The sequence below is a fragment of the Acipenser ruthenus genome, chromosome 10 (genome assembly GCF_902713425.1).
Source record: "Acipenser ruthenus chromosome 10, fAciRut3.2 maternal haplotype, whole genome shotgun sequence".
Classification (NCBI taxonomy): Eukaryota; Metazoa; Chordata; class Actinopteri; order Acipenseriformes; family Acipenseridae; genus Acipenser; species Acipenser ruthenus.
In genome coordinates this window covers 36,683,381-36,707,789 of record NC_081198.1, presented here as the reverse complement: position 1 = coordinate 36,707,789, position 24,409 = coordinate 36,683,381, and the positions used below count along the sequence as shown (strand labels likewise).

The 24,409-nt window shown below is 39.1% G+C and overlaps 1 protein-coding gene across 2 annotated transcripts; it reads right to left on the bottom strand.

Moving 5' to 3' along the window:
* Positions 1-689: 689 nt before the first annotated feature.
* Positions 690-24,409, bottom strand: LOC117403053 (cytochrome P450 20A1-like). Of its 2 annotated transcripts, none has more exons than XM_034004926.3 (13): positions 24,147-24,409; positions 22,214-22,263; positions 21,395-21,561; positions 20,938-21,083; positions 14,821-14,988; positions 12,788-12,866; positions 12,575-12,690; positions 9,546-9,600; positions 8,503-8,623; positions 7,657-7,768; positions 5,025-5,089; positions 4,154-4,243; positions 690-2,430 (listed from the first exon to the last, which is right to left on the bottom strand). In XM_034004926.3, the coding sequence occupies exons 1-13, from the start codon at positions 24,216-24,218 to the stop codon at positions 2,280-2,282; spliced, it is 1,392 nt and encodes a 463-aa protein (XP_033860817.2). In that variant the 5' UTR covers positions 24,219-24,409; the 3' UTR covers positions 690-2,279. The 2 variants fall into 2 exon arrangements, with proteins under 2 accessions (XP_033860817.2, XP_058888120.1); XM_059032137.1 differs by having other exon boundaries at positions 24,302-24,408.

The window sequence follows — 24,409 nt, the reverse complement described above, 5'->3', positions numbered from 1 at the left end:
AGCCTGGACGTCGCCGGTTCGAGTCTGGGCTATTCCACAGCCGACCGTGGACGGGAGCTCCCAGGGGGCGGCACACAATTGGCCGAGCGTCGCCCGGTGGGAGGGAGCCTTAGGTCGGCCAGGGTGTCCTCGGCTCACCGCGCACCAGCGACCCCTGTAGTCTGGCCAGGCACCTGCGGGCTTGCCAGTAAGCTGCCCGAGAGCTGCATTGTCATCCGATGCTGTAGCTCTTGGGTGGCTGCGTGGTTAGTCAGCAGTGTGAAAAAAAGCAGTCGGCTGACGGCACACGCTTCAGAGGACAGCATTTGTTCGTCTTCACCCTCCCGAGTCGGGGCGGGGGGGGGGGGGGGGGGGGGGGGGGGATTGCGGTGAGCTGAGCCTAAAAATTATATAGCCATTCTAAATTGGGAGAAAATAATAAAATAAAATAAGTCATTGGCAACAACTAAATTTTTATAAAAGAATTAATAGTAATGAACATAGTTAAAAATGGTAACTAAGTTTCAGTTTGTTGATGTCACCTACAAATATTGCCAATATGTTGGTCAACCAATACCATATCTTTAAGGGTTTGGTGCTTTGTTTTGCAACTTGGCCCTTTTTGGTAGATATAGTAATATCATGTTCGCTGACAATTAGTAGTTTTACCAGAAATTTGGACTCAGCTAAAGTATTCAAAAGTGCCAAAACCAGGTTCAAGATTTTATTCTTTTACAGTATTTGTACACATGGATTTTAAGGCATGCAACATAGTTTAACAAAAATATAATTACAGACTTTAATAAGTAGTCTGCTGTAGTAAATGTCCAATGGTGCACATCCTTTTCTGTTGTGGGGTTTACAACTAAATGCTGCAATGGATAGCTGCATAACTGTGTACAATTGGGCGAAACCACACTGCAGTCAAACAGAATATTCCGCTATCTGATATTCAACAACACAGAATCATATACAATAAATGGGATTGGTCCATTTCTTTCACTACTCCAATGCACTTTCTTTCTACAGGCAAGACACATGGTTTATATTAATGCAAAGCCCTACTGAATTATTCTGTCACACTGAAGGCAATTGGTCTTTTAAAACATGTGGTCTCCACATGCTTTTGGTGCTTTGATTGACAGGACTGACCAGGAAGGCCAGTGGGATATATAGGAACACACTAAAGTGATTATTTTGCTTAAGCCTCTAATAGACTACAACTACCACTCCACTGCTTCCCATGGAGACAAGATCCCCCAAAGAAAGGAAGGGAGTCATTTACACAAATGTTCAGAGTGGTAGCAGTCAAGTGCATTGAAATTATTTCTGGATAGTGGGGGCTGCTAGCAGGCCTGCAGGAAGTTCTTTAGCAAGCCACTTACAATAGAGTGGGGGTTTACCAAGCCTATTGTTCACAAATACTCAACATTTTAAAATCACAGGAGTTTTTTAAATAAATCTTTCTTGGATTGACCATTTTTTTTAATTTTTTTATTTTTTTTAGAAGTTCGCTCTGGAAGAATGTTTTACCTTGAGGGTGATGATTCTGTGTTAGTTCCATTGGACAAAGTGGTAAAAATCAAGCTCATTACAGCTTTTCCTTTCAATGTCTTAATAAGCTCTGGAATGGGGCTAATTAAGCTCACAGTAGAACCTGGAACTGCTATGTATATTTAAATAGCCAACACTACTACAGGCAAGTAAAACGGTATTTTATGCTTTAAAATTAAAAAAAAAAAAAAATACAAAAGTAAAATGTTCATTTTTAACACATGCAAAAGAAAACATTATTTTTATTATTTTACTTTCAGTAATGATGGTCCATGATTTTAAAGTGGGTAACACCATACTAATAGTTTAATTAATTAGGTAAAAAATATATATTGAAATCCATCAGTCAAATGGAATGAAAGGGTACATTTTAAATACCTGGCAGGGTTTAATCTCACTCTTTGAAATCTGTTCATAGACATGCTTCTTTGTCACTAACACACCAGGGTATAATTTAGTGATCTAAACCATGGCAAATATAAATAACTGCCACTCTTTAACTCTTCATGAATCTTTCTAATGCCCCCCCCCCCCCCCCCACCACGCTTATAAACATTATTGCAGTACATACAATAAATACAGTACAGGGAGAATTTTAGGGTGGCGGTATTAATATTAGCCACTGTTTAGATCATTAGAATAGACCCCAACAGTGTTCCACAAAGGAGCCCTTCGAATCAGACCGGCATCACAAAGAGATCTCCTCTGCACTGTCATAGCTCCCCGTTGGTCAGCTTGTACAGACTCTAGGTCCTCTTGCTCACTGTTACCCATGTTTCCTCCTTGGGTGACGAGACAAGCTCATATTTGGTCTCCACAGCTTGGTTCTGGACGTGGTGGAGCTTCAGTTTCCTCACAAGGGAGCTGAGCAGGACTGTGGCCACAGTGTAGGCAAACCTGAGAAGAGAAGACAGAGGAACCGTTCCAGAAACGGGACTGATTCAGCCGACCACCACAGGATCCAAATACTGCAATACTGCCATTTAGATCATTAAAGGAGGAATAATAAATCAAGGCTATACAAATCATTCATCTTCTAAAGTACATCAATCTTCACACAAGTATTGGTTTTGTTGTTGATCTTTTTGTTTACCTCATTCACGCTACCTAAATAATGCACAATCGTCATGTTTTGAAAAAAGGATTGTGAATGGATTAATGGAATTTTTTAGGTAGTGTGAATAGGGTATTTATTTTCCACATTGATTTACTTTCCACATTATCTTTACTTTCTGTGGTACATTGGAAACCATGTGGTTACCAGAAACACAGTGAGCTGCAGGACAAATTTAGAAAGAGGTAACAACATTTTTTTTTTTTTTCTTACACCTATAAATTGAGTCTCTGTAATGAACCAAGGGCATGGTAAACATTTTATTTCCTGCTCTTCAACATTTTCTTCTCAACTCCTGTCCTTACTTAGTGTTGTACAACTGTTGGGTTTGATTTTCTTTCTTCGATTTTAACACAGTTAATGAACTGAACTCAGATGGCAAATAAGGTTTTTGTTAGCACATCATCATGACAAGATGTTTCACCGCAGCTTCAAAGAGAGCAGAGGATACTTTCATAAATTCATTCAGGATCACAGTCGTTGGATTTCTCTCACTGACTTTCGCAGCTCACTTTGCTTTTATTTTCACTTTTTCAGGTATCCTATTTACATGATTTTGCTACCATGGTTACACGGCCACCAAATTGCTTTTATGAGCATGCTCCCTCTAATGCAGTTTAAATGAAGCCTGCTGCAGGCTGCTGTTATGTGACAGATAAGAGTAGCTGCTGAGAAGACAATGATACATAGTCTTTATATTAAAAAAAAAAAAAAAAAACTCATGCTCAATCGAGGTAGGCAATGATGGGAGATAGACATGCATGAAATGATGACACTTCTATCTGCAATGTCAAAATGTAGCAGTTCCAAAAAAAATACTTTCAGAAATTACCCCTGCAGGGGGCATAAACTAACTCCAGTTACTCAAGGGAGCAGTGTTCTTCTGAACGCTTTTATAATAACTACACCAGTATCACTATAAAACACTTCTCATAAGCTTGGCTTTTGAAACTATGCCTGCAGAAATCATGCTGATATTTCCAGTGGTCAACTGCGATTTTAAAAGGGAACTAATTATTGGAAAAGGCAGAAGAGATGTCCCACTCCTTGACCATCCTTGACAACAGGTTTGCTTACATCTTATATTTATAGGCAGGCATCAGTAGCAGCGTGAGATGCTGTCTCTGCGTTTCAATTACTTTCATCTATTTTAATATTTGAGTCTTTTATTTCCACAGGTAAATTACTGGTACTCCTATAATGCAGGTAACTAATATATACTAATGATGCTTCTGCTGCTATTGGGTTTGTTTGATCTCCTGGAAATGTAGATACACACAAATGGCTGAAAATCTAATGCAATATTCATGACCCACACTGTAGCCACTTTTATTAATAGCACAGCTTTCTCATTCCTACCGAATTCCTCCTAGTGTTTTTTTTTTCACTAGCACTTTAAACTAATCTAGTCTCCTTCTTCAGCACATTTAACAGATCATGCCATACAAAGCTCAGAATCGACCCATGCTGGGCTGGTATCTGCAGGTGATACGAAGCTGCCTTTACCTCAGCTCAGGACACTCCTGGCTTCCTGAGACCCCGAGCAGTGACAGATTTCTCCTGGCAGATTCTTCATTAAATCTGTCTGGATCAAACCTGCAAAGCAGAGATAAGGAACCAATCAGAATGTCAGTGATAACAAGAGACGCCAATGTGCTTCTCTTCAATTGTGAACAAGGTTAGACAGGACATGCACTTCACAAAGCCACCCTGAGCCAGCACGGCTCTCACTCTGAGGGTTGGAGCTGATACAGAGTGCCCTGAAGGTTGAATCAGCAGCTAGCCTGTGCAATTGAGCTCTGAGTTTTAGAAAACTGGGACCTTGCACAGAAGTTCTGATGTGTCACAACAACTTAAAGTTCTTTTTAAACCCCTTACCGACCTCCACTGACATTTTTGCCAAAGAAGAGTACATGGAGTTCCTCGCAGCTAATCAAAGTGCTTGAGTCACTGACATTCTATTACAGCTCATCATCACAGCACAAGTTCTAAATTAAAGATGATTGATAATAGTCCATCTTCTTATCTAGAGGGTTAGGACATTACGGGGGGTTGGCTCCTGGTGTTTCACAGTTAGTGCTTTAGCTTGAATTCAGTTGTATTGCACTGCTACCTGTAGAGTTTCAATCTAGATTGAGAGTGTCGCACTACTATAATAAAAAAATAAATAAAAAAGCCATTGGAGGGGGGATAAATTAGATACATTTTCAGATACAAATGAAATGAAAAGGTGTGGAACAGGTGATAAAGTAATCCTGTTTAAGCATGTAGAAAGATAATATTCTGAAGTCTGATTTGTTTTGGTTATTTTTCAAATTTGCTTGTACACATAATTTGCATAATAAAGTTAGAAAACTAAGTATTGCATCTCACAAACCTGTACGGTAAGGGCCATGCTGTGCTGTCCTGAAGAACCACACCAAGGGCATATATGACCAGCGTCTGAAAAAGAATCAACAGCATTCAAATGTTTTCCCAAATACATTTTGCAGAATAAAAAGGAATGCAGAATTTTAATGACACAGTAGTTTAGAACCTAATTTAAACCAAAATGTTAAGGGTTCACGATGACCTTGGGATCGATACTACAGAACAAACTCAAAGCAAGCAGCAGCAATTAAAAAAGTAATATTAACTAACTTACCCCCAGATCAACAAACTGAGCTCCTGTATAATTTAATTTACAACTCACTGAATAGAACTAATTCAAGTTGAAATATTCCCCTAGGGTGACAAATAGACAAAATATTCACTCTAGAGCAGTTTACAGACAGCTGTTCTGTGGGTTTGAAGAAACAAGACTCAATCAAGTTAACCCATTAAATCTAATGCAAATCAATAGAGTGACAGCCTCACTATAATCATTCTTGCAGCTGTACCCACAGAGCTGCTTCTCCTCTAAAGCACAGTTCTTTATACAAAGCATGACCAAAAGATCACATGCAAAAAGGGAAGGTTTCTGTGACATCATATTGTTATCTGAAGGTGATTTTGCTAGAACCATCTCTCAGTTATTCCAAACAGCGGTCCAGATAAGCTGCTTACCTACCATGTTTACACATTAAAAATCCAAAAGTCGTACTAAATTTAAATTTAATGTGTAAAAATAAGCATAGCAATTTTGCTGCCCCTAAAACTTCCAGAACACAATGTCTTCAATTACTAGGAAACTGTACACAAGAAAAAACAACTCAACAAACATTATCCAATCTCTGGCTAGCCCTTTTGTCTTTGCAGCCAATTATAGTAAGAATAAGAAAAATTCAAAGCTACACAAGTTGAAGCATAAACACCCCAGTCCAACTACAAATCCAACTGGAACCATCGTAATTAATTAGCAGAGTCACTGTGATACCTCGAAAAAAATGCTCTGAGATGATAAAGAACCTTGTAGAGCACACACGTGGTTGTACAGTAGTCAAAGTAACATTGCAGTTAAAATGGAAGGCTCTTTTTTTAACACCTACCCTATTACCATTAAAGACTGTACAGTATTTATTGACATTACTTATGACTTCGAGGTAATGTTGCATTTTTTACCCACTGAAAATACATTCATATGAAAACAGTCATATGAATGTATCTATATATACAGTATATCATTTTAGTTAATACCACTTCACATTTTTAGTCTTATCATCAAGATATACTTCATAACGAATCTAACTTTTTTTTCAATATGCGCAAATAATTTGCCATAAAATGTAAAAAGAAAACCACCCAAAAAACTTTCACATTTTTAAAACACACATCACTTTTGTGGATCCTTTTGGACAATGGTCATTGCCTGCAACTCTCCTAGCATGTAGAGTTTGGATGCTCCCCAAGCCTAGTCCACATCCAAATCAAAGGATCATGGAGCTTTTATCATCTAGTAAGTTTCTTTTTAACCAATGGTCACATTTGGGTAGTGCTGGGACAAATATCTGAATATATGAATGAATATTTTTTGACATGTATTCAGATACAAAAATTAGATGTTTGTATTCGCTAGAAATTAAAAAAAAATACCTTGCACTTATTTACCACCTCACCAGGAGTTGCGCGACAGTTTCAGAAATGGCAAATGAAAAAAATATTTGAGATTAATAAATATATTTTTAAAAAAGGGATCAACACAGCAGCTCTTGAGCCTATATTTTTTGTAAGTTTTAGACAGCAAAAAGTAAACAAACCAGTTTATGCATGCGCATGCATACTGATCTCTATGGAAAGCCATCCGAGTCAAAAATACATGGTGGCGCTTTAGAGCAAGTAAGAATCTCATAGGACGAAAAAAACAAGCACATCATTCTGAAATGCCTTGCTTAAACAGTGCCCACCTTGCTGGAAATGTTGTGTAGTGATTTTTCTATATTATATATTTTTTGTTGAGACTTGTGGAATGTAATAAACGAGAACCAAAACGGTGACTTTTTTTCCCCCTTCATTTTACAATGCCATTTCCATGTTTGTTTTATTTGAAGTGTTTAAAGTAAAATTTAAGTTTTCGTTTGCTTGTTCAGCTACAAAAAGGCAGAAGTAAACCTTTATGAAAATGTGTCTATGGCCACTGTTTACTGCGAAGAAACGTCAATGGCAAGGAATGGAAAAAAAAATAAATAATAAAATGCGGTTTCAACTTTATGTACTATTTATCGGGAATAAACAAAACAACGTTTAACTTGAACGGCTATTTGGCATCCTTTGTTTTGTAGTTAATTCACTGGGTAAATGTTTCTACTTTAGCATGTTACATATTGTAATGTCTCGCTGTAAAATAAAGGCACACACAGGGGCCACGCCCACCTGCCACTGCTGTCTTTGCCTGTGTTCTGGGAAATATAATGGGTTTTATTACTTTTTGAAAATGAATGAATATCCAAACAAATATTTAAATTATGAGCGAATATCCGAACATGAAAATCCTGTGTTCGGTGATAAAAAAAAGTGATAACCTACTAGAAAGTGTGATGCCTTCCCCAAGTACACCACTAAATGAATTAGCAAAACAAATATGCTTTAAGTACCTCTTTAGGAATTACGTGCTTGTCCACTTTGCCTTCTAGCTCCTGAAGACGAGCTGCCACTGGGGTGAGCTTAGCAGTCCGCACTGTCTCATTGAGGACCTGTCGGCAGTACCTGCAGTTCAAGACAGCGGCATTGCCCATCACACCTTAAAGGGATATTTCATATCATCTACACTTACCAAATATGTGTGTTCTGTACGATTCTCTTTTGATGTTCCTGCTTAGATTTTCATGCTTTCTAACTTTTCCAGCAAAAAGATAACTGCCAGTGCCAATGCTCCCTGTGGAATCCCCAGCAGACAGCAACAAAATGGCACAGTCGGGATGCAAACCTGTGCTCCCCCGACTGTCTAACTCAGCCTGCGGGGACCCCATCAGAGTTATCTAGCTATATTTTGGCATATTACTTGAGTAAGAGAGTGTTTGCGGGAGCACAAAACTACCTACATTCAAGAAAATACCAGTTCTCATTTGAGACTGATGCAGCTTGCACAACAGCTGGGGATTTCATGCATTCTTTCCTTCCTTGTTTCACTAGCTGGCATGAAACACAAACTGTCAAGGAATTATAGCAAGCAGTGCATGACTTCATATGAAATTAAACACTTCCATATTCTAAATGCAGAATTTCATAAGAAAAGCTCAGAGCGATGTATTCAGATAAACAGAGGATTAAAACAACACATCCTCATAGAGGAGGAAAGCGTGATTTCACAGGACAAATTAAAACACGGTTAGACAGCTAAATTAACAATTACTAAACAATGAGTATAATAACAATAAAGGTTGTAGCAGCCTACTCTTCAGCATTCATTACAATATGAATAGTAGAACTGGGTAACTTACTTTAATTGTTCTATCTTGTCAAGAGAAATGGGACTCTTTCCGAGCACCTGGCTGAACTCTCTGTACAGCTTCTCTTGCACGTCTTCTGAAGTTGACAGGAAATAAACTGCCCAGCTGCACACTGGCAAATGAAGAGGAAAGGGCATTGGTAAGAACTGGAGAGTGGTTTTGGCAAGGAGGCACTTGAGCTAGCTCTCTCGCTGCCTGACAAGGCAACCTGATGTCTAATCTGAAATGGCCATTGAATAAATGCAAACCAATTAACGATCTTATTCTTGGGAGACCGGATTGCTTCATTAGACTCACGATAGTCAGCTGTACTTCTGTTCTCCAGACATTCAGATTTTGTGCTTTTTTGTTTGCTTGTCTGGCTTAAGGTAAAACTTATAGGAAACTAAGAGGTCTACTGATCTGCCTGGATCAACGACACCTGTATTTACAATTAAATGTAGTTAAGTTGTGCTTTTTTAAATTTTCGTATTGTGTTGTCACTGCATTACACCGTGTTGTTTGTTCTGACAGCTTGATGCATGATTTCTTAACATCAAAATCTCTTTCTACAAAAAACAAAAAAAATCTAAGTATGTTGCGGAATGGAAGTTTTTGGTTTGATATGTGACTTGAATTTTAAGATGGGGGTTTTTAAATTGTGTGAAATAACATCTGTGGTAACAGATGTTCAACAGGTCGGCCAGGGTGTCCTAGGCTCACCAAGCACCAGCGACCCCTGTAGTCTGGTCGGGCGCCTGCGGGTTTGCCTGTAAGCTGCCCAGAGCTGCGTTGTCCTCCGACGCTGTAGCTCTGAGGTGGCTGCATGGTGAGTCTGCAGTGTGAAAAAAAAAAAGCCGTCGGCTGACGGCACACACTTGGGAGGACAGCGTGTGCTCGTATTTGCCACTCCCGAGTCAGTGCGGGGGTGGTAGCGGTGAGCAGAGCCTAAAAAAATAATTAGATATGCCAAATTGGGAGAAAATAATAAAATAATTGGTGATTACTAAATTAAAAAAACATTTAAAAAAAGAACAGTAAAACAGTATACTCACAATTGGCAGCTATCACACAGCCAGCCAGGGAGAAAATCATACTGTCCTCCAACACCTAAGCCAGAAATTATGCAAAACATTAGTATATATTTTTCATTCATTTTTTGCTTGTTTTCCCCTGAACCCCGATTGTGATGTTTCTTAACATCACCCCCCCACCCCCCATACCATCAGCTGTCACTTTGATGACCTTTTGTACACTTTAGCTCTAACCACTTCAAATGATCTTGGGGTCACATCCATACACCCATACTAGGGGCAGCAGTGTGGAGTAGTGGTTAGGGCTCTGGACTCTTGACCGGAGGGTCGTTGGTTCAATCCCCGGTGGGGCACACTGCTGCTGTACCCTTGAGCAAGGTACTTTACCTAGATTGCTCCAGTAAAAACCCAACTGTATAAATGGGTAATTGTATGTGAAAAATAATGTGATATCTGTATAATGTGAAATAATGTATAATGTGATATCTTGTAACAATTGTAAGTCGCCCTGGATAAGGCATCTGCTAAGAAATAAATAATAATAATACTTAATTCTGCAGCTGTACCATTCGTTCCACTTTGGATTTACAAACAAATGTTGACAGAAATCATAATATTGAAAGACATGGAAAACTGTTCCATCCATAATCAAGGCCTGAGAAGAGCTGGGGGTTTGAAGCACTGGGGAGCGAGACTCACCAAAGGTGTCTATGGATGGGCTGACTGGGAGAGCACAAGAGTAAAACCTGGGGAGATCCACTTAAGGTACAGGTACATGATATTTTGAAAACACATAGCGACGCCACACCACTTTTCATCAAGTGGATTAACTATGACAGCCATCTTCTGTTCATAACAGGTGAAAGCAATCAAGCAGGGACGATGCTAAATCTAACAGACCTTATAGCGCAATAGGTTCAACCCACCCCAACTCTCCGTGCCTCCTTTAGAAATACAATATGATTTTTTTATTTTGGTCTTCACCATCAAGGGCCAGAGAATATATTTATGTCAGCGTTCTTCTCCTTCTAGGGAGCTGGGGTTTGGTACGCTAGACACAGATTGTGAGGGAGATAGCTCCAGGGGAAAGGTCAGGGAAGGGTCATAATGCCATAGTTGATTGGCGTTCAGTCAGTCAGTAATGCTATGGACACAGAATGCTAGCCAAAACAGGAAGCTTTCTACAAGACAGATATCTGCAACATGTAACACACATTTGAGGAAAGAATGGATTAATTAAAAAACACAACCAGAACTGACACATCACAACGTCATACTTTAAAAACAAAACCGTAAAATGTCATTTATCTTGTACATCTCAAGTTTTAAGAGTAAAAATGAAGATACCGAGATGGATTTACCTTGAATGGGACTCCTTAAAAGGTGGGAGGAATACTGAAGAACCCTTTTGTTAAAACCGACAAGTTTGAGACTAACAGCAGATCTGCAGTGGCTATATTTAAAAGCTCCTACTGTGCGGAAATACAATTAATATAGCTGACCGCCAACTTAGTCCACTACCTTTTCTGTCTTGAACAAGCACCCTGAGTTCTGTCAGAAATGTGGATAACAAGATAAAGGTCTTTTTATTCTTTTCAACATCTTATGAAGATAAAGCTTGGCCTTCAACTACATACTTATTTAATTTGGTATAATAAAAAATAAATTCATGAAGGTTTTTAAAATGCATTTGAACCCTCAATCAGATCCTTGCAGATAAAAAAGTGACATTTTGAAACAAAAAAAAGCCATCAATCTACATTTCCTTTGAATATATCAATTTGGTTTTGCTTTTTTTTCACCTGTAGTCTCATAGGTGGGCTATAGATTACTAGATTATGAGTATGAAGCAGGACCTCGCTTCCAATGGGGAATCATAGAGGAAGTTCTTCCCTACTCCTATAGGTCAACCTGCCAGTCAAAGCACAGTAAAGATGATGGTGCTTCCACAAACTCCCAGAATAAAGCACTTTTTAAAAGTCCTTTTGAGTCTTTTATTGTAATCAAACAGGTTTGTACAGAATGAAATGCATTATGAAGGACTGTTTTTCAAGGTGTTTCTACCTAATAGTTTCTGCTGCAAATGTCAAATGCCTTTGTTTATAATTGGCCTGATTTTGTCCTAACCTATGGGAGGCTAGTACTGTATGTTCACAGTGTCGGGACTGGGCTCTATCCCAAGTTCACATGGGCTTCATTTTCTCCAGGGGGCTCCCAACGCTACTGCAACAACACAGTATGTGTGCGTGCATGATAGGACAGGGAATGGCTTGAGAGGACGTAGACATAATACATTAATTTAGTATCATCCTTGAATAGAGTGATATTCACTGTATTTGCCCAATCAATAGGGCACAGAAGTATCTAAAATAATATTACTTTAAAAACAACTGTTACTGTACACCTTTTCCATGACTTGCGGCTCTTCCACAATCAAGTATGAGGCTTTCATGGTGAATAGCACTGCATTCAGCTGAGATCGGATTAATTTATTAACAGTATCCTTAAAATTGGAAGGATTTTCTCTGCAATTTCAACCCCTGACAGGGTCCACCAAACTTGCAGCTGATCCTTAACTACAAAAAGAAAAACTTGAACTGAAATCTTACACAGAAGTAGTTTCAAAACTATACATCTTCCCAACTGGCACAATTATGGTTGAACCATCTGCTTCCTAGGCTGTGGGCATTATTGTTTTTCTAGTTCCAATCACAGCCACCTGTGTTCTCTTCAGCCTTTAGTGTTACTGCAGCTGTGGAAGCTTGGTGTGAGATTTCTCCTGTGGCTTGGCACTATGGCTTTTCCTTATTGGATACTCCATGAACCATCAGTGATGTTTCAAAGAATGCTGAATATTCAGTAAAGAGCCTAGAGAAATGTCATACTGCACCAAACACATGTGAAAAGTTTGTGTAAAACACTGCAACCCATCCACTCAGAACACTGTTTTATACCTGTTCTCAGGGCAATGCTATTGTGCTGATAGTATTAAATCCAGTAAAAAAAGCAAGCACCAAGCATATGAATCTATATTTAAAGAAGATTTGTACCTGTTTCTCGCTCAGATTTCCCTGAAGTAACGTATCCATGAATGCATGCTGGCTGAAGCTCTTGCCTCGCCGTTCTTTCGCAACTTTCTTCAGCACTGATTCCATTTCTGTGAGTGCTGAGAAAAACATCCATAATAACTTTGTGTTAGAACCCTTTACTGGAGTGCTGTGAATCCCAAAAGCTTCTCTGCAGTTTACAAAGCTTTAACCTACCATCCTCGTAGTGCTTTTTCCTGGTAGAGCTTTTCTCAAGGGATCCATCCAAAAAGCCCTTCCCAATCTCTGACCAAATCTGCAATGAAAAAGGTTTACTATTAGGCTTAAGAGTAACCGCACCTGAACTGGGAGTATACTGTACCTCATAACTTTCCCAGTCAAAATATTATTATTATTATTATTATTATTATTATTATTATTATTATTATTATTATTATTATTAATAATAATAATAATAATAATAATAATAATAATAATAATAATAATAATAATAATAGAGGGCCAGTGAATTTCCAGGGGAATAATAATAACTGTCTGGTTATGTCATTCTAAGATGTTTTAAGTTAAAAAAATTAATAAATAAATGCAATAAAATACTCTTGTTATAAACTGCTATAACTTTGTTAGGTGTGTGTGCTGTAGCGGGCATTTCTAGTTAATAAGTGGTCTGTGTGTTGACGATTATTCTGTCTTTTGGATAAAATTAGGGAATATGAGCAATATTATTGCTTATTAGTACACAATGATATTTTTAAGGCAATCAGGCAATATAAAATTAGCTCCTATAGCTTCTAACAGATCCATTGGGAGCAGGTGAGAGACAGACGAATTACTGTCTACCAGTAGAGAGACAAAAGAAAGTCAACCAACAGGCAGCCCCGACAGAAATGCTAATGAAAGTCGACAGCAAGGATGAGACTGACAGCACAGGGATTTTGAATGTAAAGAGAAATCTACCTGAATTCTAAGCTATCAATGATTCTGGTAAAATACCCCAGTGCCGTAATACAGAAATATCTCAAATATGATTGAAAAAAGAAAACAATTTGCAGGGTGTGGTCGAGTAGCTGCTCTCAGTCCTTCTCTAAACTAGCTGAGCCCCAGAACAAAGGCTGGCTTCTCTTTTATACCATGTGGCCGAGTATAATTGACAGTTAATTAATCAATCAGGGCCTTAGCCCTACCAGACAGGGATAATAATAAGTCTGAATTATTTGAGTCATTCCAGATTTCACTACAGGCTTGATTAGTCACATAACTTCAGAACAACAGTGCAGGTAACAAGCTCAAGTGTTTAACAGTTCACAGTGGAGGCTGAAATACCTAAATGTCGTACTTCCCTCCCTGCTTTGAAGAGCAACGTGATTTTCAGCTTTAGTTATAATTCGTGATCTAGGCTGTAAAAAAAGGAAACTACAGTACACTTTAGTGCTGCACTGTTTTTTTTTTAGAATTGAATAATCAATCCACTAATATTCTTGAAACATATTACATATTGTATTTTGTTCACTTCCATTGACATAGTAAATGAAAGGCTCTGCACAGTATAACCATAGGTACAAACTGTATACACATTGTTGGGAACAGACTTTAAAGCAATAATTGAAAACAGAAGCAAATTACTTGTTTTTTCTATGTTCAATTTCTTCAGAAGCTTCATGCAGATCAAAAACAGTAAGACAACAGTTATTACTGGTAGATGTGCAACACACAGTACAAAGCTTTGTTTTTCTGTATTGCTTTATGGATGAGAATTTTTTTCCAGAAATTTGATAACCTGTTCTGGTAGTTCTATTATACTTAGTAGTAAAAACGTTATATTAAAAAAAGAAATGTAATAATACTTTTAAGACAAATGTTTTTATAACACTGATAAAGACTTATTGTTGAAATGTTTGTCTAAATTGAATACCAACTTTCTTTTCAGTAGTACCATAATAACTTTTATTGAAATTATGAAATAACTATAATATATACATGGCAGTTTCATTTGTCACACAGATGGCATCGCTGATAAGTATTCTGCAATACATACTTGGCAGATGGCTAATAGTAAGTGCTCACAAGCAATGGTTCTGTAGAACAGACTTCACTTTCCCATTTGGTTATTGAGAGTCACGTGTCCCATATAAAACAATCACCTTGCAGATACGCACTGAACAGTTCAGACTTCATCTGACATAGTCAAGCTTAAATAGGCGAATGCACATATAGAACACACGTACACACAGACATGTCTTCAGACTTACAGCATCATGGTTTTTGCGAAACTGGATCACTTCTTGATCGTCCTCGAACCTGCTGCCCATCGCAGTCTGGGTAGCTGACTTCATAGCGAGGCCCAGCAGGTGCTGACAGAGGGGCACGTGCTGAGAGGCTGGGTAGGATTCCCACTTGGACAGCAGTTCATCAGCCAGCTGCAAAAGAAAGGGAGAGCACGCGGCATTGTCCAACTGCTAGATGAATGGCCTGATTAGTCACAGAGGGGTCCAACCTGGGTTGATTATTAGAATGCAGAGCACTGCGATTAGCTCCCATTACAGGGAAATGTACTGTACTGGTGGAAATAAGTCAAACAAGACCAAACAGAGGGACAAAATACAAATGAGATTTTATCAAGTGCTCTGACACAGTGTGTGTTAAGTAGAAAAATAAATAAGTGAGCAACAGACAGAACGCAAGACCAGAAAATGCAAGACCAGAAAACACAAGACCAAAGACACAAAACAGCTTATTGCTGATCACTAAATAGTTCTTGAAGGCACGTTTCAGGAGAATAAAAGATTACATTCAATGATAAACATACAGCAACTGAAACCAAACCTCAGCTCCCATTTGTTGTATATCTTTTGCATTCAAAACAGTATATATTTCAGCTATCATCAACTCCAATGCAAATGATTTCAATTATTAAAGCACACTTCCAGAATACTGACAATACTACCATAGTATTAGTATCATCAGAACCACAAGGCATAGAATGAAGAAACCAAGCTGTTGCTCAAAGCAGCAACACATTTGCAGTTGCCTTTAAATGTCACTCTCAGAAAGGATGAACTGGCGCTGTATTTAGATGAAAACACTGGTCTGACTTGGAACAGCCTTGCTGATGAAATGTCTCTGACAGTGGCAGGCACAAATGGGGATTTTCAACACAAATCAGACAACTCGAGTAGATAACGAGGGAAGCAGTATACTACACAATACCGGCTATTTCTGGCATTACGCTGTTTATGCAAAAAAAAAAAAAATGCCATTATATATTCCTCATTATGTCCTTTGTATTTTGCATTTAAAGTTTTTAGATCTTCACTGTTTCAAATACCCTTAAAATATTTTTTCCCTCCACATGCACATTATAGAAACTAATCGGCCTAACTAAATATGACAGATTTTTGAACATTTTTACATGCATTCTTCTAATTTTATAAAGTGAAGACTACACACAGTACACAATGAAGGGAAGGGAATATAAGCAATTATACAGCAGTTTGAGATACTCCAGGCTTTTGTATGAGCTTAATTTGAACAAAATGAACAGGACATCTAATAGGCATTGAAATGGAAATGGGAGTACAATGCTGTTGCCTTGCACTTTAACTGTGTGATTATACTGCACAAGCAATATCAGATTAAGTATCAACAATAACAAGATTATTGATTTTTTGGGGGTCAATAAATGTCGTTCGCATATATACTGCAATGCAGCAGTGTAATAACCAGATTGGTTCAGCAGGTGTTTGCCTTGGATTGTGAAATGATATGAACAGCACAAGCTTAGCAGACTAATTGGAAACCACAGAGAATATATTACCCCAGAATAGCAGGTGAGCACAGGCTGAGTGATAGCTGGGTGAGAAACTGAATCATCATTAGGAGCCGACAAGTAGGAATGAAGCCTTGTATAGCAGACAACAGTATGCTGTCTCCTCCAGGCAGATTTTAAAACTGCTACTACTTTTACACACTGTAGTTCCATGTCGTTTTCATCTTGTATATATTTTCTGTATTTTAATCTACTTCCCTTACCTTAAATCTCCACACTCATGAAGGCTACATAACAGCAATATAATGGGCAATAAACAGAGATGACCTACATAAAAGTGGTCAATTGGTACTTAATATGAATTGGCTGCAGCTTTATGAACTTTTATCCTGCCTGCTTCCAGAACCCACCCCTCAATCAGGAATTGAGTCTCCTACTGCATGCATTTTAGGACCTGGGTAACTGGATAATACCCATGGACATCAAACACCACCTAGCAAGGTATTTAAACTAGGAACTGAGGAGGGGAGGGAATCTAAAGAGGCATGTAAAATTCAGGTTAAAGTATCCTGCCATTCCTGCTACCCGCTAAGTAAACACAGAGGTGTATGCTACAGTAACCTTCATCAAATTCCTATTACCCCTGCTCAATCACATGCTCTTGATTGGACCAATTTATGCCTAGGTTTATTTAATGTCAGGTCTCTGTCTAATAAGGCTCCATTAATTAGTGATTTTATTCAGGATTACAACATTGATATTCTCTCTTGAACTGAAACATGGCTTGGACTGAATGACAATGTTTCCCTGACTGAGGCTTCTCCACCTAACTATTCTTTTTTCTAGAAAGCTCGCCCTGCTGGGCAGGAGGTGGACTTGCTACTGTTTTCCGTAGTGAACTTAGAATCAAACAGGAAATTGTTGAAGGCTATTCATCTTTTGAAGTTTTAATCTTGACATTAAACAGTCCATTACCTGTTCATATTGTAATTATTTATCGACCACCTAAGTCAAACCTGCTATTTCTGACTGAATTTGGGATCTGCAATCTATATTGACAGTCAATTATGATAGGATACTTTTATTGGGTGATTTTATCCTTCATGTTGACTGATTCTGATTCTAACTCCTTGGAATTTTTGAGGCTACTGTATTCCTTAGATTATATCCTGCATGTCAAAGGTCCTACGCATAATCGTGGCCATACTTTAGATCTGCTAATTTCTCATGGTTTAGCTGTTAAGAACGTCATAACCCTAGATCTTACTATTTCTGATCATCTTGCCATTCTTTTTGAGGTGAATCTGCCAGTATCTACAAAGACTGTGGACCATGCATTTAAATCCTGGGTAATTAATTGTTCTTCAACACTCTCCGAGTCCTCATCAGTAGATGAGCTGGTTAATACCTACACCACCACCTTAACTGGTGTCTTAGATACTGTAGCGCCAATCAAAACTTGGAGGGTGTCTTTTAAAAAAAGCTCACTGTGGCTCAATGATACAACTTAGAAGATGAAATATGAGGGTCGTAAAATAGAATGGAGATGGCGGGAATCTAAATTGCCTGTTCATTACATCGCATGGAAGGACCACCTGGTTAAATATAGGAAGGCACTAGCGTTGGCTAGATCATCATATTATTGTAATTTAATTGAAAAAAACTAAAATAATCCTTGATTTATTTTTGCTAACCTAGTTAGATTAATTAATCCTTCCTCAATAGTCCTACCCTTGACACTGGCTCCTCTCACAGCTGCAATGACTTCTTAGATTTCTTTAAAAATAAAATACTAGACATCAGAAAGGAGATTCCACAGGCTTTTACCAACTACATCTATTAAGGCTACTATGGGGGCTTTTTCTTTGATTACCTTACAGGAACTGACAGGGCTAGTTCAACATATGAGCACTACTACAAGCTCTCTTGATCCTATTCCTTCAAAACTATTAAAAGATGTTCTTGGTGTTATTAATACTCACATCTTAATTATAAATGGTTCACTTTCCTCCAGTACAGTTCCCTCAGCACATAACGTAGCTGTGGTAAAGTCTATGATTAAGAAACACAATTTGGACCCTAAAGTCTTCAATACCTATAGGCTGATCTCCAACCTACCATTCTTAGATAAGGTTCTAGAGAGATTTATTGCAATTCAATTACAAAAATGTCTAACTCTAATGGTATATTCAAGAAGTTTCAGTCTGGTTTTCGTGCTGCACATAGCACCGAGACAGCCATTGTCAGAGTTGTGAACGATCTGCTGATAAGCTCTGACTCCGGCTTTCCATCAGTATTAATTCTTCTTGAACTAAGTGCTGCCTTTGATACTGTAGACCACTCCATCCTACTGAATTGTCGTGAAAGCACAGTAGGACTGTCTGGCCTTGTCCTATCCTGGTTCAAATCATATCTTTCTGATAGGTTTCAGTTCGTCTCTATTGGGGAGGTAAAATCAGCACTATCAGAAGTTGTCTGTGGTGTTCCACAGGGCTCCATTCTAGGTCCCTTGCTGCTTTCATTATATATGCTGCCGTTAGGTAACATTATCCGCAGACACGGAGTGAACTTCCATTGCTATGCTGATGATACCCAGCTATATGTGTCCCTAAAGCCAGGAATTTCTTCTGCCTGGGTGTTATTAGCTACTTGCCTTACAGGCATCAAGCATTGGATGTCACAGAATTTTCTAATGTTGAATTCCAATAAAACAGAGGTTATGCTAGTGGGATCACAGAAGCAACTAAAAGGAAATGTGGGATTACATGAGCTCAACCCTTGCAGTCTCTCATCAAAACTTAAACCAGAAATTAATAGTTTGGAGGTCATCTTTGATCCTGATCTATCATTTGAGACTCATATTAGGGAAGTTACTAAAGTATCTTTTTACCATTTGAGAAATATAGACAAACTTAGCACAATTATTTCTGTACCTGATGCCGAGAGACTAATGCATGCCTTTGTTTCATGTAGAATTGATTATTTTAATGCACTTTTTTTTGGTGTCCCAAGTTCAGAATACCGCCGCTAGAATTCTGACTAAAACCAGGAAAAGTGAACATATTACCCCTGTTTTGGCCTCTTTACACTGGCTCCCTGTGCAGTATAGAATTGATTTTAAGATTTTGTTGTTAACTTACAAGGCCCTGAATGGATTAGCACCTAGTTATTTGCAGGAGTTACTGACCCTGTATCTTCCAACCCACACTCTGAGATAACAGGATGCAGGACTGCTGGTTATTCCTAGGGTCGACACGGGAGGTAGGGCTTTTTCTTGTAGAGCCCCTAAATTATGGAATGCTCTGCCTTCGTTTGTGAGGGAAGCTGGGACAGTTACAGTTTTCAAGTGAAGACTAAAAACGCACTTTTATCCTAGTGGGTTTTGAGGAGGCAGAGTAGTTCAGTGCTTAAAGTCCAGGGCTTGTAACCAGAAGGTCACCAGTTCAAAACCCACCTCTGCCACTGACTGACTCACTGTGTGACCCTGAGCAAGTCACTTAACCTCCTTATGCTCCATCCTGCGGAAGAGATATTAAATAAAATGTCCTATTGTAAATGACTCTGCATATAATGCACAGTTCACAGCCTACCTCTGTAAAGCGCTTTGTGATGGTGGTCCACTATGAACGGTGCTATATAAAAATAAAGATATTATTATATTATTATTATATTAATGTAAATTTAATATTGCTGCTTTTGTATTACTATGTGTATGCTGTTATTTAAATGGTCTGACTGTGGCAGTTGTATGTGTGACATGCTATACAAATGTATTGTGGTTTGTTCTTTTTTTTCTGCTATGTACTGCACAGTGCTTTGCTATACTTTTGTATGAAAAGCGCTATATCAATGCAATAAATACATAAATAAAAATAAATATTCTGCACACATCTTGGTATGTCAGATGTATGAAGGCCTTGCAAATTAATGAAATGTTATTCGTTTAGCGTTTTTTAGATTTACGTGATGGTAGTATTTTATTTGTTTCATCCTAGCATTAGGATTTTGAAAATGTTAAGTCACAGACCCCAATTTAACACTATACCTTGCCTAAAGTAACATTAGGTAATCTAAGATTAGTGCTAATCAAAGTCTGTGGAGCCACGTGAGGATGAAAAATACCAGGATCAAAATATTATGTTTATGTTTTTTTTTTTCTGTTCTGCATCAGAGATGCTGAGGACAGAATTAGTTTCTACTATTTGGTGCTATTTAATCAAACTTTCATACATACAGTAGGTGAGGTCAGCACTCCCCAAACACACCACTGTGATGACAAAACTGTGAAATTCTGTGTTTCCCTCACTGCTCTGTGAGTGCAGCTCACTTAAACGCCCCATGCCATTCAGTATTGGGCACTAATTCTAAGATGAAACCAACAATCTCATTTCACCACTGACCTGATTCGGATTTTAACCCAGGCCTTCACATGTGAAAAACATGAGACTAGTGATTTAGCCCATCAATCTGGTCCTGTATTTTTTGACTGAATCCACAACCACCTGGTTAGACCCCTTTCTTTCTAGCAGTATAGCAGAGTTGAGTGTTGATAGCTCTGGCAGAACAAGTTTTGCCAGGGCAGTATTTCCTGTCACTGTACCTTCAGAGTGAGAGAGAAGTTGCTCTGGATCGCTTTACTAACTCCCGTCTCATACAGCTTCTTCCGCATGTGACTTTCTGCTGCATCCCCACTATGCCCAGATTGGTATCCTAGCAATGACTTCAGCATCATTTCAAAGGTATCGGCTGTGAAGAAAAAGAAAAGATAAGCGTCAATCAGGAGAGCTCTCTGTCTCGTACCTTTTCTTTTGAGCACAAACAGCTGGTTAAAACATTAGCTGATATTGCTGCATCAATAAACTAATACTGCATATTTTAAAACCACTGTGGAATGATACATTACAGTGGCTAAAACATTTTTGCTATATGTTGTGTGTGTGTACATCAAACACATTTATATGGTGCTTGAAAGTTTACAAATGAAAACAGCATTTTCATTCGTATATAACAGCATTATAATGCACTGCACGTCATCTGTTAATCATCATTTGACTCACAGGTCCTATTGGGGTTGATGTGCTGTTTGAGGAGGTCCATTGAGCCAAGACTGACCACCAGACGTCTTCCAAACCAAAAGGAGGCAGCAGGCCCATATCGCTCATGCAGGTTTACCAAGAACTCGTGAAGACTGCCTTTGTTCACAATGTCCGGGAGGTTTCCATCTCTGCACACACATACAGGGCCGCATTAACACAGTGAAGTATTGGGAAGGAAATGTGACACAATTCAGCTATTACATATACAGGATGTGTGGAGGGATATACTGATGGATTTATACAGACAGAAGCACACAATGCAACTTCATTCTAAGGGGTGTGCAGAAATTGGGATTTCAAATTGTCTTCAACCCTTTTATCAATCTTGCGAGTCACAGCTGAGTTTGTCATTAGACAATATGTGATGTGTTAAATAGCAGGGTTGGGGTCAATTCATGTTTTTCCATTCCAATTCCACTTCCTTTTTAAAATAAATTCCCAAATCCAATTGCAATTAGCAGTATTCTGTTAAACTGAGCTTCTCACAGTGGCAACACATTACTTAAATTGAAGTCACTGTTAGTCAATTAAGTTGGCTTCAAATGAAAACAGTTGAACAATCACAATAACTATTGTGATTTGGAATTGTAAATTGATTTTAAAAAGGAACACTAGCCAAGGAGGTGTTTTTAAAAAAAAATAATCCCATTCAGAGGAATAACAATTACAACACTGGGATGCACTATGCCAGATGCAAAGAAAAAAATAAAGGTGAGAGTTAAACCACAATATTTTAGTGTTTTAGCACATCTCTGTATAACCCATGCATTTCATACTTACTTTTCATCTGTTGGGGTAATTCCAGGAATGCCAGAAGCTTGTCTAGAAGCCTAAAAAAGAGAGAGGCTGATTGGACTGATGTCATCTCTCTCCCTTCCTAACTACAGTCACACCTGCAAATAATTTCAGCCAACTGAACACCACCATTGACCCTGGCCCCAGTTATTGTGACTGTCCTTGTTCTACTGCTGATTGGAGATTTAAGACAAATATATATAACAAACAAAAACACAATACTGAATACCCCTGCATAAGAGTTCATTTTACTGTACTTGTGGGACATGACAGTGAATTCATCATATTTGTTTTTCACGTGTCCCTTTGCTATGCTATATTGCAGTTCTAAATCATTTTCACAAAAAAAAAAAAAACAGGCGATTGGGGGGGGGGGGGGGGGCTACCGTGCAAAAACCCGACATTTAAAAGTGAAGTACATTTGGGTTGCAAAAACATAACTAGTTAGTCATCTGAACATGGGGAGCACTGCCCATTACTACACTGAACTGCATATGAACAAGGGGAGCACTGCCACTACACTGAACAAGGGGAGCACTGCCACTACACTGAACAAGGGGAGCACTGCCCATTACTACACAGAACTGCATCTGAACAAGGGGAGGACTGCCCACTACACTGAACTGCATCTGAACAAGGGGAGGACTGCCCACTACACTGAACTGCATATGAACAAGGGGAGCACTGCCACTACACTGAACAAGGGGAGCACTGCCCACTACACTGAACAAGGAGAGCACTGCCCACTACACTGAACAAGGAGAGCACTGCCCACTACACTGAACAAGGGGAGCACTGCCCACTACACTGAACAAGGGGAGCACTGCCCACTACACTGAACAAGGAGAGCACTGCCCACTACACTGAACAAGGAGAGCACTGCCCATTACTACACAGAACTGCATCTGAACAAGGGGAGCACTGCCCACTACACTGAAGTGCATCTGAACATGGGGAGCACTGCCCACTACACTGAACAAGGAGAGCACTGCCCATTACTACACTGAACTGCATCTGAACAAGGGGAGCACTGCCCACTACACTGAACTGCATCTGAACATGGGGAGCACTGCCCACTACACTGAACTGCATCTGAACATGGGGAGCACTGCCCACTACACTGAACAAGGAGAGCACTGCCCATTACTACACAGAACTGCATCTGAACAAGGGGAGCACTGCCCACTACACTGAACTGCATCTGAACATGGGGAGCACTGCCCACTACACTGAACAAGGAGAGCACTGACCATTACTACACTGAACTGCATCTGAACAAGGGGAGCACTGCCCACTACACTGAACTGCATCTGAACATGGGGAGCACTGCCCACTACACTGAACAAGGAGAGCACTGCCCATTACTACACTGAGCTGCATCTGAACAAGGGGAGCACAGCCCACTACACTGAACAAGGGGAGCACTGCCCATTACTACACTGAACTGCATCTGAACAAGGGGAGCACTGCCCACTACACTGAACTGCATCTGAACATGGGTAGCACTGCCCACTACACTGAACTGCATCTGAACAAGGGGAGCACTGCCCATTACTACACTGAACTACATCTGAACAAGGGGAGCACTGCCCATTACTACACTGAACTGTAGCTGCTGTGGCAATACTAATACTTCCAGGTGCAGAGGTTTCTTAAGAGAGGCTTAAATATGCAACTACATTTTAATAAACTTGGTGGGCGTAGTAGTAAAGTTGTATTTTGGCAGTCTGCATGTAGGCTAAATGATTTTCTCAGGAAATAACATAATGAAAATAATCTCGACGACATGCATGTTTTATTTACACTAGATTAAATAATGTTTTTAGCATGGACAAAATACAGACATTTAAGTTTTCAGTACTAGTACAGAATGCCAATTTTGAATGTAGAAAAACATACGTCACTCTTATTTCCTTACCGGGTATAAATAGAGAACAGCGCTGACGAGGATAATTAGGAAAGTAACTGCAAATATTACAAAGTCCAGCATGTTGGTTATCTTTTGCTTTTGCTTTAAATCAACAGTTACAACTTTTAAACGGTCGCCCTGTAGATAATTGTTTTGTTCCTCACTTGCAATCCTGCCAACACCACGTCTACGAATCAGCACCTCCAAAATCGACAAACCGGTCTGAGAGGAAGCAGACAATATTAATCAATCTCAGATGCAGCACAAAGAAG